General features: G+C 43.9%; 1 protein-coding gene across 1 annotated transcript in view; it reads left to right on the top strand.

Annotated features, from left to right (window-relative positions):
• LOC148687395 (homeobox protein Nkx-6.1-like) overlaps positions 1–12,621 on the top strand; it is a 14,555-nt gene extending 1,934 nt beyond the window's left edge. The window contains exons 2-3 of the mRNA XM_088657085.1: positions 552–724; positions 10,719–12,621. Coding sequence (XP_088513211.1) covers positions 552–724; positions 10,719–10,976 — 431 coding nt within the window. The 3' untranslated portion in view covers positions 10,977–12,621. The remainder of the gene's footprint in view (positions 1–551; positions 725–10,718) is intronic.
• Positions 12,622–14,360: the final 1,739 nt, after the last annotated feature.

Here is a 14,360-nt window from a genome sequence, read left to right on the forward strand (position 1 = left end):
CTGCTTTTTGGGAGGAATCTTTGATACAGGAGCGAACCTTCTGGTTTCGCAAGTAGGGGCGAAAAAATGTTAACGAAACGCTCGTTGTTCTGTGGATGCCGTATCCTCCTGATCTTTTAAAGTTAATCGTTTTGAGTTAACATTTATTTTCCTTGGGGGACTTTCGAAACCTAAATATCAGTTTTGGAGGCCGAATGGACGTTGTTTTCAGAAAGGTGAACAACGATAGATTGCATCTCCCTCTGTGTGTGTCTGCATAACTTTCTCCGAAGGAGATGCAATGCCTAAATAATTTCGGATTTGCACCTGTTTGTAAAATCCAGGATGCCCCAAACCGTCGCAGTTTCTTCAAAGAGGGCAGTTTTTCATTGCGGAAATTCCCCTAAGCAGGATTTTAAATACATATGTACCACACCACTCAGAGAGACTGTCAAGCGCGCGTATACGTTTATGCCCATTGCTTTTAAAATAACAAATAATAATAAATATCTATCTATATATATATACCTTCCTTCCTCCCCTCCCCTCCTGCGGACCCTTTCCTCATCTAGATCAAGGCTCGATTTTGCTGGATAAAGACGGCAAAAGGAAGCACACAAGACCGACGTTTTCCGGCCAGCAGATTTTCGCTTTGGAAAAGACTTTTGAGCAAACGAAATACTTAGCCGGGCCGGAACGAGCGAGGCTCGCCTATTCGCTGGGGATGACCGAAAGCCAAGTAAAGGTGAGAGTAGCAGGTCAGATAAGAACCGATCTCTGAGCCCCCCCCCGCTCCTCCCTACTCCCTCCCCGTCTCCCCCCCCCCGCCCGCCCGCCCCAGCCACTGCTCAGTCTGGGCGGGAGAGTGTTAAAATGCGGCTGATAAGAGGGAGATATGGATGAACAAAAGGGATCGGGCGCGTGCCCTCCATATCGCTTTCATCTTGCAATGGAGAGAGGGGCCGCGCGCGTGCCTTTCGTTATCGCATTGTTGCTGCCGCACGGATTTTGAAAGACAGGGGGAAATAAAAATATAAATTCTAAGCTGTTTTTCCTAATTTGTAGCTTTAGATAATTATACTTAAGAGTAAGGTACAGCTTTTTTGTTAACGATCTATTATTATTATTATTATTATTATTATTATTATTATTATTATTATTATTATTTAATATACTTGCTAATTATAATTATAGCCATGTTGAGTTTACAAACTGGCCCACAACTATTTTTTTTACCCATTTGTTTGCACTTAGTGCTATTCCAGTACCCCCATAAAAATGAAGGAAATAAAGACTAGATGTTCTTATTTCCAATGATCCTCTCCCTCCTCAGCTTGTGAACATTTTTGTCCATCTCTTACTTCGGAAATAAGTTGTAGCCTAATAAAATGGAAGAACTTATGCCCTTCCTAAAAATAAAATAAAATAAAAGTTGCTCTCGATCGTGTTATGATTTGGGAGAAAAGGCCAACTAAATATTTTTATGAAAATTTTATTTTATGGAAATTTTATGGAAATATATTTATGACTTGGGGCGAAGTGGGGTTAATATCCTACCGTTAAGGAGAGAATTTTTTTTTTTAGGCCCGCGATCCCAAACATAGGCGTCCCCCTCTTGAATGCATTTACTCGTGAGTAAATGCCACCGTGGATAAAGGGTCGGGTCTGCAAAAGGGAGCTGAAAGGAGACTTCTTTAGAAAAAGGGATTTCAATAGAGTGGCCTCCCACCGGAAAGGTGACTATTTAAGTGAGGAGGTCATTAAGAGGAGCAATTTCTGGGCACTAAGTTTCGCCCAAGTCCAATGAACCTCACGTCACTCGCGGTGGGAGTCAACGGGGCTACTCCGGTGTGTGGATTGCAGCAGCTAATTTAGTATTGCTTTCAGTACAGCATTAATGACTGCAATCATATAAGCCGATCACTTTGGATTAGGAGCTCCGTCCAGGGGCATTAAATCAAAGGGTAGTTTTGCCACTGACACCAGTTGGATGGTGGTGGTTTTTGCACCTAGCACGTATTTATAAGACAGGGGTAGCCGCGCGAAGTCTCTTCCAGCAGAAACAACCAAAGAGTCTTGTGACACCTTGGACTTTATTATTGGATAGATTAGAATATGCTTTCCTGGATCAAAACCCACTTCAATCAGGTGCATAGAAGGACTCCAGAAACCCCAAGCTGATACCATAATAAATGGGTTATTCTATCTATATTATTAATTAGGTCCGTGGGCCAGAAGTCCCCCCCCATGGTCTATGTAGAGCCACAAAACTATATTAAAGTGCCAGCAACATCTAGTATTCAGCTGTAAGGCAACAAATTTAAATGCTAAGTGAATGGGTTGTGGTTCTTACGTAGAAAAAAGTGATCCTGAGACTGCATTCAAAAGCCTGTATTTTATACATGATTATGCATTTATACGTAGCATTCTATGTATATCCATAAAAGGAACAGGAAAATGAAGCGAATGCTCCAGCAACATTAGTAAAACGACAATCCTGTATTTTCGGATGAACCCTCATAGTGATTTATTTCCTAGTAAACATGTATAGGATTGTACTGGAGGACTATTAAAGCTACAATCCTATAGCCCTGGGAGTAAGTTCCGTTGAACTTGGTGGGGCTTACTTCTGTTCTGAGTAGACACCTGTAGGGCCGCACTGTAATGGTTGCAAAGTTTGGTTGTGTGTGGTTTCTCTCCCAGGCTCATTTGGATTTTTAGTTTTGTTTTCAGCACGTGTCTGAATGAGGAGACAGCAGAATTAGCAGGCATAGAAAGTAGATTGAAAGCCCACGAAGGCCTTCCTCCACCGCTGTAATGCCAGTACAGTGTTTCTGTAGGGTTTCACTCCCCCTTAACTCTCGCCACCCCTTTTTCCAAAGGGAAAATTCTCCAGACAACTTTTGGAGCAAATATAGTTTAACAGATTGGGTGGGTAGGTGTTCGTATTCAGAGAGAGAGAGAGAGAGAGAGAGAGAGATCCTTTATAGATTGTCTCTTCTTCCTGAAGTTATCTAGAGATCCTCATTTGTCACTGTAAATATATGGGAAAGACCGTGAATAAATTAGTCTAGTATTTGTATGTACTAGGAGCAGAAGCTCCATCTACTTATTGCAGTGAGCTTGGTGAGGGTGGGGGGAGTGTATTGTGCATCAAATGTGTATTGTGAACATGACTGTGCAGTTATGGGTAATTATTATTATTATTATTAATTATTATTATTAATACATACAAAAATATTTTCCCCTTGCCATGTATTGAGGCACTGAATACTTTCTTAAGGCTACTTTCCTATTTTTCTGGGCAGATAGATGTATTATTAGAGGTGATGGAATGTATTTGTTGTACAGAATAGCTCTTATGGACCCATTCTTCCCAGTGAAAAACCTGCAGGACTCCTTTAAATCTCATTGATTCGAACACAAGTTAAGCAGCACTAACTTTTTCCCAGCCAAATGTGTTTATAATGTCCTGGACTAGATAAAAGTCTCCCATTGATTTCAAGGAGACATGGATCCCAATCCTATACATATGAAACCCGAAGGAGATAATATTACACCTAATATTGCTCCCATGTAAGGCTATAATCTTATGCACTTTCACCTGGAAACAAGTTCCAGCTGGGCTTACTTCTGAGTTCATGCACACAACTTATGTGCATAGGATTGTAAGATTTACTCCCAAGTAACCCTTCACAACATGGCAACCTTTAGTGTGAGCAATTCTTTCTGGACTGGAAACGGAGGCAGCCTCATTGAGTTCAATCTACAGAAGTTCCCTTAAGACAGGGTCATTTGTACAAATGTAGTTAGATCTAAAAGAACAACAGTCCTGCCATTTTTTTATTTATTAATTGTAGAGTGGGGGGTGGTGGCAGGGGGGAGTTGCAATGGTTACTTTTAGCATAGTCTACTTGAGTACCCTTCTTTCAAACCACCCGGTGCTCAGGATTTATAGACCTAAGAAGGAGGAGAGCTTTCCCTTTGAATTACCCTTAAGAAAAGCAATAACAAATGAGGATGTGCATATTTTGGTGTGACAGATTGGGGAGAGGGGAGGGCATTGCAGCTTGGTATATTTTTATTTTAGTCTGGAGGGGGGGGAAAGCAAATAATCAAAAAAGATAGAGAGACAGTAGTAAAACAAAATAAAAAAATTCCTTCAGTAGCACCTTAAAGACCAACTAAGTTTATATTTTGGTATGAGCTTTCGTGTGCATGCACACTTCTTCAGATATCTGAAGAAGTGTGCATGCACACGAAAGCTCATACCAAAATATAAACTTAGTTGGTCTTTAAGGTGCTACTGAAGGAATTTTTTTATTTTGCTTCGACTCAGACCAACACGGCTACCTACCTGTAACTAGAAGTAGTAAAACAAATAAGGGAGAAGAAAGAAGAAGTGGTGTGTGGATGTAGACTTTAGCAGAAAATAAAAAGTATAAAAATGAGAGGCACTCCACATATTATTATGCAGAAGCTTGTTTTAGTGCACAGATCAACATTTGCTTGTTTATGACAATCCTGCCCGCAGCTGGGCTGCTTAACTCCCACTGTCTTCAACAGGAGTTAAGCATCATTTGTGCAGGGTGTTAGCCCAGCTCTGGGTGCTCCTTTGGACAAAATGTTAAAGAATGAAACAAAGGTATGGGGAGCAGAGCCTTTAATTAAGATGTTAGGGCAGCAGGGTGGGGAAAAGCTCCTTAACCCCAGACATAAACATGCTATTTCTGGGCACCACACAGCCATTGTTAAATACTTTTGCGTGCCATTGATTTGAATAGAAGAGAGTCAAGCAAATCCTCACCTCTACTATTCAAATCAATGGCAATTAAAGGTCCTCAGAATGTCAGCTAGATTATGTTAACGGTTGTTGTATAAGAAAAAAATTGGCAGTGCAATTCTCTGCCCTGAGAAGCCTACAGTTTAAATTTTGCCAGGAGGGTGGTGTGGGATGAAAGGAATGGAAGGTATGGGGAGGCAAAATAAGGAAAGAATGTAGCGTGACTTACTGTTTACTCAGAAGTAAATCATAGTCATAGTAGTAGTAGTAGTAGTAATGCTGCATAGGACTGCAGGATTGCAGGAGGGTACAAAAACTAGGAGGTTAATCTGGCCACCCTAACATAACCACAATGAAAGTACTGAGAGCTACTTATAATAAGCACTTACATCGTTTTATTCAATAAATCACTCCAACACATCAACATGACTTCTGCTATAACGGCATTGGTGATCACATTATGCTAATATTTGCCTTCTTAATAATAACTCTATCTTGCGAAAGCTCCATAGTCTTTGAAGAAGCAATTGTTCTTATGCAGAACAGCAACAATAAATGAATATGCCTGTCCTGATTGCTAAGTGAGTAAGTAAGCGAATGTTATAATTTCCGTGGCAGCAATTACAATAGCTTTGCGGTGGTCACAATAATTATGGAACGGATAGCAATTATTGATATAATTGTTAACACTGATGGGAATCATATGCTGATGGTTTTGAGAGCTGGCAGTGAGAGTAACTATGCTGCAGCTATCAAAATTACTATTATTCATTTGTGTTTTTAATAGGGGATTTATTTGCAGCGGTACGAACTCCAATAATTAAAGAATGCTAACATATCAGCGCACACTGTGATATGGACACGAATAGTCAATTTGGACTATTAGTCCAAAATATCACTTGTGGCAGCGATAAAACTGGGGCGCCCAGTGGCATCATTTCGACCTCATTTACTTGGGAAGTCCCATTGATACCAAGGGGACTCCCAGGACTACTCGATTTTAAAGCTAGTAGCTCTGAATGGGGACCCACACTTGTATCAGAAGACATCCAGCGAATTCACACTGTGATGTGCATGAGGATCGCCATGCAGATAGTATTGCTCATGCATGCATAAGAATCCTTCTGAAAATGGACCTGCATTTAGACTGCAGGATTGCTGCTCTAAAGATACTAGCCATGCAATCATTACATTGGGTGAGACCTAACAGCGGTCACCTGGTACTGTTCATTCACAGTGCCACTTACACTAGCAGGGAAAGGGGCACAGTCCTGTCTACTGGCAAACTCCCTTGGGCAAACCTCACCAAAATGAATGGGAGGCAGTAGTGCCATTGGGAAGGTAATGCTAGACTCTGGACTGAATTGTCTTATTGGGTGGGGAGTGGATGGACTTCTTAGAATCTAAGGTTTAGATGATGATGTTTGTTTTTCCACTTATTTTTAAAACGTGATAATTCAGACCATCTGCATGTTTGACTTTTCGGCTCCATCTGCTAAGTGGGGCCCTGGGCTTGTTATTTGTATCCTCATCTACTGCAGTAAGTTTGCAAGTAATCTTAAAATAACAGATAAGTTAATAGTAAGTTCATGAACATGACCAAGAGCTGCTGCTGCTGCTTCTTCTTCTTCTTCTTCTTCTTCTTCTTCTTCTTCTTCTTCTTCTTCTTCTTCTTCTTCTTCTTCTTCTTCTTCTTCTTCTTCTTCTTCTTCTTCTTCTTCTTCTTCTTCTTCAACGTAGCCAATTCATAGTTGGTCATCAAGTTTTAGAGTGATGTACGTCTTCTCTGGAAACTGCACATCATTCACAAGTGTCCCATTTCGGCTGCCTAAATCCATTGCAAAGTATTCACCACCAGAGGCATCCTAGTCAACTGCAGTCATGTATGTCTAACCTGCATGACTGCCCCTCGAGCCCTGCCCAGATGCCACCTCCAATGGAAGATGCCATTCATTGCCCTCCCATTCATTTTTACAGGGTCTTCATGAGAAGCAGGTGTGAGTGCATCATGCCCAAATCATCTGGAAGTGAGAGCTAAATGTAGCACCTCCAGCATGTTGTTGTTGTTGTTGTTTAGTCGTTTAGTCGTGTCCGACTCTTCGTGACCCCATGGACCATAGCACGCCAGGCACTCCTGTCTTGCACTGCCTCCCGCAGTTTGGTCAAACTCATGTTCGTAGCTTCGAGAACACTGTCCAACCATCTCGTCCTCTGTCGTCCCCTTCTCCTAGTGCCCTCCATCTTTCCCAACATCAGGGTCTTTTCCAAGGATTCTTCTCTTCTCATGAGGTGGCCAAAGTATTGGAGCCTCAGCTTCACGATCTGTCCTTCCAGGGAGCACTCAGGGCTGATTTCCTTAAGAATGGATAGGTTTGATCTTCTAGCAGTCCATGGGACTCTCAAGAGTCTCCTCCAGCACCATAATTCAAAAGCATCAATTCTTCGACGATCAGCCTTCTTTATGGTCCAGCTCTCACTTCCATACATCACTACTGGGAAAACCATAGCTTTAACTATACGGACCTTTGTCGGCAAAGTGATGTCTCTGCTTTTTAAGATGCTGTCTAGGTTTGTCATTGCTTTTCTCCCAAGAAGCAGGCGTCTTTTAATTTCGTGACTGCTGTCACCATCTGCAGTGATCAAGGAGCCCAAGAAAGTAAAATCTCTCACTGCCTCCAGCATAGAGATATATTAAGACCTGACTCAATGGCTTTTCAAGAATGCTTGCAAATGTTGCAGCCGGTAACAACTTAGAAGAGCCAGTTTCCTTCAAGTGTGTGTTTGTGTGAGAGAGGGTGGAGAACAAAAACATAGACAAATGAATTTAACCAAGTGCCCCAGTAACAATGGGCATGGGTGGTCTTGATATGATCAATAGGCAAAATGGTGCTAACTTTTCATCATACCTTTATGATGTAAGATTGCACAATTAAACAACAGCAAAAGCAACTTTGGGTTACTGCATAAGAATGTGCCTTATTCCAAGTCAGGCCACTGGGCATTATAATGCAGGGCTGTCTACAATGAGTAGAACATCTCTCCAGTGTTCAGGCATGAAGTATTATTTCCCAGTCCTCCCTGAAGACACTGGGCATGGAACATGGGACCTTGTATATGCAGAACATGATCTCTACCACCCTCCAGTTTAAGTTGATTTGTTCAAAGGGACAGGGTCATCCCTAGGGGTTGACTAGGTTGGCCCCCACCAGGGCACAGGCCCAGGGGGTGCAAAAATCGTGCCCCTCCACTCTGACTCACAGTGGCTAGGAACCTGCCCCGCCACTTGCCTGCTGCCTGGAATATTCCTCTGCTGTTCTGAGTGGCAAGGCACACAGGCTTCTCTGAGCACCTTGGCAGAGGAGCTCAAGAGATGGGGTAGGGGGCCTTGGTTCAGCTCCTTGCCAAAGGCACAAGGCAGCTTACCGGTAGGTTGTTATTGTTTAGTCGTTTAGTCATGTCTGACTCTTTGTGACCCCATGGACCATAGCATGCCAGGCACTCCTGTCTTCCACTACCTCCCACAGCTTGGTCAAACTCATGTTAGTAGCTTTGAGAACACTGTCCAACTATCTCGTCCTCTGTCGTCCCCTTCTCCTTGTGCCCTCAATCTTTCCCAACATCAGGGTCTTTTCCAGGGAGTCTTATTTTCTCATGAGGTGGCCAAAGTATTGGAGCCTCAGCTTCACGATCTGTCCTTCCAGTGAGCACTCAGGGCTGATTTCCTTCAGAATAGATAGGTTTGATCTGCCCAAGAGTCTCCTCCAGCAGCAGCAGCTTAGGTATACCTCTGTAAAAGGGACATTTCCCCCCCTGAAGTCTTTCTGCACAAATCCCATGGCACATGGGAATGAATGAGAACTAGGCAAGGGCCCTACTCTTCACAGCTCCCATTCATTTCAGCAAGGCTCACACAGGAGAACTTCTAGCGGCTTGGACTCTTGGGCAGGGAGCACTTTGACTGCAAGCAACAAACTCAAGAGTAAACCCTACCACTTTCACTAGCACTGACTCCCAAGGTAGTGGATTTATGATCCTGGTGTGGAGGGTTGCCTTGCTTTCTTTTAACTAGGTTGGTTATTGGCACCACAGATGATGATTATTAATTTTTAACCAAATTGGCTTCAGATGTAAGCACATGGACTTTACTGGGATACCAGTCCTTTGGAAGCTAATAGTTTGTAGAAGCAGCTGTTGCCAATGCTATAGCATAGGTAGTGCAGTGCCCTCCGGTCGTTGCAGGGCTATGGAATTATTAAAATCAATACACAATAATTTTTAGGAAGGAGGTATATTTTGGGGGAGCACAGATCTATGGGCACAACTCGTTATGTAATAATTTGTTCTAGAATCTAGATGAAATAGAATTCTAATCTCAATGTCCATTACATACAAAACCAGGGGAGCATACCCTACTTCACTTTGCATATAAATGTCGGTACTTAATTTCCTTTAATCAGGATGTGTATGCTGGTTATTTTCCACATGTGCTTTTTAGTACAATGGGGATACTCGGATGCACTGGTGGTTTTTAGCATGAAATCTTAAATTATTTGGATTAATTAACAAGGTCACAGGTGGCGAATGACGGGAAACATAATTGTCACGATCGTCGGAAGGCAATATGGTCTTGTTGCAGCTAAGGAGGGCTGGAAGGAGCCATGTGTAAGCTGTCTTGAACTTCCATTGGGAGAAAGATAGGGTGGCCCCCATTAGGGTAGGACTTCGGGGCAGAAGTTCAGGGTGCCACTCAGGATGAGAAGGTCTTCACTATCGACTTGCCACATTTTGAAGTAATGCATACTGGATAGCTCAGTCGGTAGAGCCTGAGACTCAATCTTATAGGGTCGTGGGTTCGAGCCCCACGTTGGGCCTTGGTCCAGTATACCTGAAGGAGCGTCTCCTCCCCCATCGTTCTGCCTGGACACTGAGGTCCAGCGCCGAGGGCCTTCTGGCGGTTCCCTCGCTACGAGAAGCTAAGTTACAGGGAACAAGGCAGAGGGCCTTCTCGGTAGTGGCACCCACCCTGTGGAATGCCCTCCCACCAGAGGTCAAAGAGAACAATTACCAGACCTTTAGAAGGCATCTTAAGGCAGCCCTGTTTAGGGAAGCCTTTAATGTTTGAGGGATTTCTGTATTTTGGTGTTTTGCTGGAAGCCGCCCAGAGTGGCTGGGGGAACCCGGCCAGATGGGCGGGGTATAAATAATAAATTATTATTATTATTATTATTATTATTATTATTATTATTATTATTATTATTATTATTATTATAGCAGGGGGTTGGACTAGATGACCCTCGAGGGCACTTCCAACTCTACAATGCTATGATTCTATCCTACCATCTAAATTGGTCCTGGTGAGACCATCAAGTTCAAAGTGCAAACTTGCCTAACTGCACCATTGATATGAACTAGTTGAACTAGCCATTCCATAATTAGAAGTTGTAGTTTTATGCAGGCACCTTTTATGCAGATGGTGCTTGGGCAGGAATTTCTAAAGTGAGGTGTTGTGTGTGGTTTAGGGAGAAGCCAGACAAGTTTCACACTCACCCTACCTTTCTCAAGTCTATTCGAATTAACTTCCACTGAGTTTAATGGGGCTTGTTCCCAGGTTTTTAGGTATTGCCGCACTTTAACCTGCCTCTGTTGACAGGTGAGCACAGAACTCAGAGTTGCGGGTCACCCCGGATTAATGGATTAATCCAGATTAAGAGTGCATATGCCGGAGTCTTTGGCGAGGCCAGATCCCCTCCTCCCTGCCTGGTTGTGTTTGAGAACGTGAGAAGCAGGTTTAAATTCGCACCAGCGGATGACAGAGCCATCGAGCCGATCACTCCGGATTCGTTAATCCGGATCGAATTAAAAACTGCGTCTAAACGGAACTCGGGTGGCCTCGCAGAGGGAAATTGGGTATCTTGCTTTACCTCGTTTCTCTTGCTCTCTCCGCGCCCTTGTGCAGGTTTGGTTCCAGAACCGGAGGACCAAGTGGCGGAAGAAGCACGCGGCCGAGATGGCGACGGCCAAGAAGAAGCAGGACTCCGAGACGGAGCGGCTGAAGGGCGCCTCGGAGAACGAGGAAGACGACGACGACTACAACAAGCCCCTGGACCCCAATTCGGACGACGAGAAGATCACGCAGCTGCTGAAGAAGCACAAGACGGGGGGCGCCAGCGCCAGCCTCCTCCTTCACACCTCGGAGAACGAGGGATCCTCCTAGACGGCAGGCGGGGAGCGAGCGGGAAAGAGAGATACCGCCTGGTAGAAGGAGGGCGAGAGGCCCCGATCTCATTATCCATCCATCCCCGACGGCTGCTTCTTCCACGACCCTGCTGCACCCCATCCAGACAGATGTACAGATCTATTTTTCTACCCAGAGAAGAAGGTGAAGAGGTTCCCCGACGTGTTTCAGTTTTGTTTGCTGCTGCTGCTGCTGGTGGTCGTGGTGGTGGGGAATGACTGTCGGCGGGCCGGCTGTGCGGCCCCCGCTTCCCTCCCTGATTCCGCAAAGGGGATCGACGCCGCTCGACGGCGAACTTCGTTCTCCCCTCTCTGCCCCCTGCTGGCCAGACTCAGAACTACATCCGTGGGCGACTGTAAATAATTGAAAAAAAGCGAGCGGACTTCTTTGACTGTGAATATTTAACGTGTACAATACTTTGGTTTCTTGTTCGTTTGAGTGTATGTGTGTGTGCGCGCGCGCCTAGAAAGAGTGCGTTGGCTGTTTGCATTTCCTTTACTCCTCCGTGTGGCGTTATTTGGGGGAAAGCTCGCTTCTAAAAGTCTTTCTCGTTCGGTTTCAGTAGTGAGATTTGTGGCATATGAAAGCAGGTAGGGATTTATTTTCTGAAATAGCTCATAATTGTTCTCCTGTCCCTCTCCTTCGCTGGCTGCGCAATATTTCTTATCGGTGCCAGAGTTGGGGCTCCGTAAAGGGAGACGGAAGGAAATATACCGTAACCAGTTTCGTTTCAGCGAATCGTCTTCTGTCAGTGTAAGAATAAGCAAGTTTGAGGGTCACACAGGAGTCTTCATCAGACAGAAGCAGAATTTTGTGTAATGTTGGCATTTGCACAGTTGGCTACAGTCTCAGATTTGAATTTAGTCGCTCTGCTCCCCTGCACACTTCCTTGGAAGCGAGTTCCTTTGAATTCATCTAGATATTCTTCCAAGTGAATGGCTACAATTTTTCCTTTATTTCCCCTCAGTTTTAATTGAGTCCTAGAAAATGAAGCTAATGATCTCTTTTGCTGTTTGCCAAGCATAAAATGTTCCTTATGCCAGATGCCAATAAGGCTATTTAATTAGTAGAATCTGATTTAATTTAAATTTAATTTTTTGGTGGTTTTTTTTTGGAAGCAGGCCTGGGAGAGATGAATATTTTCAAATGGTTGACCTTACCTGTTCCCAGAAAAAAAAAGCGTATTAAATTTGCTGTGGAGATTCGTTCTAACTTCTTCCTGCTCAAAAAGAAATTCCCCCATTCGTTTTAGTTACTGTAATTGACTTTGAAAAATGTGGAGTATTGGTCTCCCCCTTTTGTATAATAACGAATACTGTAGACCGCCCACCCACCCCTTTTCTTTTAAAAGCTAATGATAACATTGTATTAGCATCTTAACCTTTTATTAATTTATATGAAAACAGTTCGGTTTGTAAAGAGAAGAGCAGTAACAACATCCTTTGCAAGACCAGTTCAATGCCATTGCACTTTGTTTTTTTTTTTAATAAAAAAGATAAAACAATTAAAATCAGCGACAAAACAAGACGTCTCTTGCCTGGAAGAAAGAGCGGAGGAAGGGGTGTGTGAATATAATGCGATCTCGTCTGAGATTAAATAATAAAATTGGTCGTGCAGAATCTGATCAATTATTTTTGTGGCTTTCTACACTCTGGAAAAGCAATTAAAAAAGAAGCTAAGCATCCTTTAAAAGCGAGAACTTGATAATGAAATGCATATTGGAACAAGTGGTTTACATATGTAACCTTCTGGGGAAGGAAAAGGTTTTGTAGTTTCCGTATTCATTCGCTGCTGGGTCATTTTTAAACCAATACATTGCTGGGCATTTTTCAGTTGCATGAAAGAAGGACGATAAAGTAAATGTTGCAATGATTCAGGAGAAGAGAGAGAGAATATCTACTGTTAGATATTTCCTATACTGTATCTATTTAGAAAGATAGAATTTCCTACTGAATCTATAACACCAGCTTCTTATTTCTGATCAATACGATTTTAACGTTTGTGCCCACTGCCGTCCCAAAACGAATTAGAGACGGACTTACAAAAGGATGGGAAACATCTGTGGCTGGCTATATGTTCATAGAATCATAGAATGGGAAGGGACCTAAGGATCATCTAGTCCAATCTCAACCATGGCAGATGGACGTCCAACCTCTGCTTAAAAACCTCCAAGGAAGTAGAGTCCACCACCTCTGGAGGGAGACTGTTCCACTATCAAACAACTTTAACTGTCAGAAAGTTTTTCATCAGCCTCCTAGGGACTGATGGGACTTGTAGTCCAGCAACATATGGCAGGCTGCAAGTTCTCCACCTTTGGACAGGTATTACACAGCACCCACATCTAGTTAAGCGTCCAAGAACCTAAGTGTGAAGGAGCAAGATGTCCCCAAAGCCTAGCAAACACACTAACCAGAAACTAACCGTGACGGAAGCCAGAGCGCACGGAAACGCCGTTTACCTTCCCGCAGCGGTACCTGTTTATCCATAGCTGCCAAGTTTTCCCTTTTCTCGCGAGGAAGCTTATTCAGCATAAGGGAAAATCCCTTTAAAAAAGGGATAACTTGGCAGCTATGTGTTTATCTACCTGCACAGGCGTGCTTTCGAACTGCTAGGTTGGCAGGAGCTGCGACAGAGCAACGGGAACTCACCACCGTCGTGCGGATTCGAACCGCAGACCTTCCAATCAGCAAGCCCAAGAAGCTCAGTGGTTTAGACCACAGCGCCACCAGCGTCCCTGTACATCTTGGTACCCAGCCCCAGAGTAGAAGACTTCCTCGAAAGGTGGTGGACAGTCTCCTTCCTTGGAGGGTTGGCTGGGCCATCTGTTAAGAATTATTTAGCTGTGATTCCTGCACTGCAGGGGGTTTGACTAGATGGCCCTTGGGGGTACCTTCCAACTCTTATGATTCTCCGTGGTAACCACCTTGCCTTACCTTACCTTACCACCTTGCTGGGGAGAAACAGGTCTGGGTCTAGGTCAGTGCTTGGGTGAAAAGAGACCTCTTTTGGGTCCAAGACAGAGGAAAGGAGAGATTGTGATGTAAGCCTTTTAATATTATTTTAAATCTCAGAACCAACACGACAAATTGGGACGGGAAAGTGATGGGCTTAGTGGAAGAGCAGACCTCCGCGTTCCCACCTGTCCCACGTGTTGTGAGGATGAGCCCCTAGCTTAAGATTTCCACAAGGGATGGTTTAGAGGCAAACGACCAGAGGGATCAGGGGCCAGGTAGCTAATTTCAGATCCTGAGGCCTCGGTTAATACTCCACTTTTTCCAAACTCTGGATCAAGTCAGCCTTGCTGGAGGGGTGCTGCTGCTGCTGCTCATTCTGCTGGTGGACCCCCGGGCGAGCTAGACTTCT

This window comes from Zootoca vivipara, chromosome Z1 (assembly GCF_965207765.1).
Source record: "Zootoca vivipara chromosome Z1, rZooViv2.hap1.1, whole genome shotgun sequence".
Taxonomy (NCBI): Eukaryota; Metazoa; Chordata; class Lepidosauria; order Squamata; family Lacertidae; genus Zootoca; species Zootoca vivipara.